At 47.8% G+C, this 1,610-nt stretch overlaps 1 protein-coding gene across 1 annotated transcript in view; it reads right to left on the bottom strand.

The window, feature by feature from the left end:
* Nucleotides 1–1,247, bottom strand: part of LOC310772561 (uncharacterized protein) — a gene marked incomplete at both ends in the record, with an annotated part of 67,975 nt that extends 66,728 nt beyond the window's left edge. The window contains one exon of the mRNA XM_083664656.1: nt 1,136–1,247. Within this exon, the coding sequence (XP_083520782.1) occupies nt 1,136–1,247 (112 nt within the window). The remainder of the gene's footprint in view (nt 1–1,135) is intronic.
* Between the last annotated feature and the right edge of the window lie 363 nt (nt 1,248–1,610).

Here is a 1,610-nt window from a genome sequence, read left to right as displayed (position 1 = left end):
TTGATTTGTTAATCGGACTCAAAACGGTCTCCGCTGATAAGACACGGAGATCTCTGTTACAGGCAGGCGCTACGCCTCCTCCTGACCAGTTTTAAACATTAAAACACCTGCGGCTTAGTCCAGAGCGGCTTGTAACAATCATTCAATTTAGCTGCTGCGCCTTAAGCTTCTGGCATACTCTTCGCGCACGCGCTGGAGGCGGGGCTCCGAGGAGGGCGCGCGCACTCGGCGCAGGCCAAAACAAAACATACTCAGTGCGCAGCTCCAGGCACCAGGCAGTCTGAATGAAATTGAATGTAACGTTCCCAATTCTATGTATTAAATTCTAAAAAACGACCCTCAACATTTGGGAAGGCTCAGGCACACAACTAGTTCGTTATAATCAAACATCATGCTTTGAAGGCGACTTTACGATGGTGAGGACTCAATCACAGCAGATGTCCGCTGATAGCCTACCACGGAGATCTACAGGCACAGGCAGCAAAACCCGACGCGCTGATAGAAAAATCTCCATGGACGTGCCGCGCTGCGCTCAGGCCTCGCCCCCCCGACACGCCCCGTGCGATGACGTCATAATCGGCGCGCGCCCTATGCGCTTGGCTGGGCGCAAAGAGTATGCCAGAAGCTTTATAGTACGGAAAGTACGGCTGACGAAAGCAAAGCGTGTGTTTGCAACACAATGATATAAACATTAGAGCACAATATTAAAGTTAAACGATGGACATTGAAGACATGAAAATGGGCTGCCTCATGTTTCTCACGTGCAGCATGATCAGCTATGCGATCGGCGACAATAAAGAAATATCTGCAGCAGCAGATCACATATTTGAGGTCAAAATCGGCCGATACAGAAATGAAAAACATTGGAAACTATCCAACTTTTCCCGACGTGAATATGAAGGTGGACACCTGCTCCTTTCCCCACTTAACTAGCTAGCATACATTTATTTACAGGTGAACTGCTGCTAAGGTGGTAGCCGCAGACGTACCTGTGTGTGTGTGTGTGTGTGTGTGTGTGTGTGTGTGTCCTAAGCCCTTACGGGAAACTCTGGAAACACACACACACACACACACACGCACACAGTCCCCGTCATAGTTCCTGCCAGGAGGAGACAGTGGGGGTTTGAACTTTGACCCGCTGACGTCTGGTTGCCATGGGAACCAGCTGTGTGACCCTGGTGAGGCTTGACGAGCTTCTTGGGAACATGCAGAGCAGACACAGAGTGGCTGACATGACTGACTGCCATGACTCTGCCCAGCCCAGGTTTTCAACGCTATTTATTGGGTAATAAAAGAGTCAGAGGAAATTGGATAAAGAAGGAATGTGCCTTTCTAACAGTACATTAGATTCACTTTGATGTCCATGAGATCAGGGATGGAACCGTGATAATCTGACCTGCGCTCATTTGCTGCATGTCCTCTCTATCTCTCCCTGCTTTCCTGTCGCTGTCCAGCACACACTATCCTATGAAATACAGGCAAAATTAAAAAAATAAACAATATATATATATATATATATATATATACTGTATAATATATATATATAAAAGGGGGGATGTGGGCCATGGGGGGGGCTTCGTTTAGAATAGAGGGAATGCACGTGACGTCAC

This window comes from Poromitra crassiceps (genome assembly GCF_964638095.1).
Source record: "Poromitra crassiceps genome assembly, contig: HAP1_SCAFFOLD_127, whole genome shotgun sequence".
Taxonomy (NCBI): domain Eukaryota; kingdom Metazoa; phylum Chordata; class Actinopteri; order Beryciformes; family Melamphaidae; genus Poromitra; species Poromitra crassiceps.
This window is presented reverse-complemented; position numbering and strand designations above follow the sequence as displayed.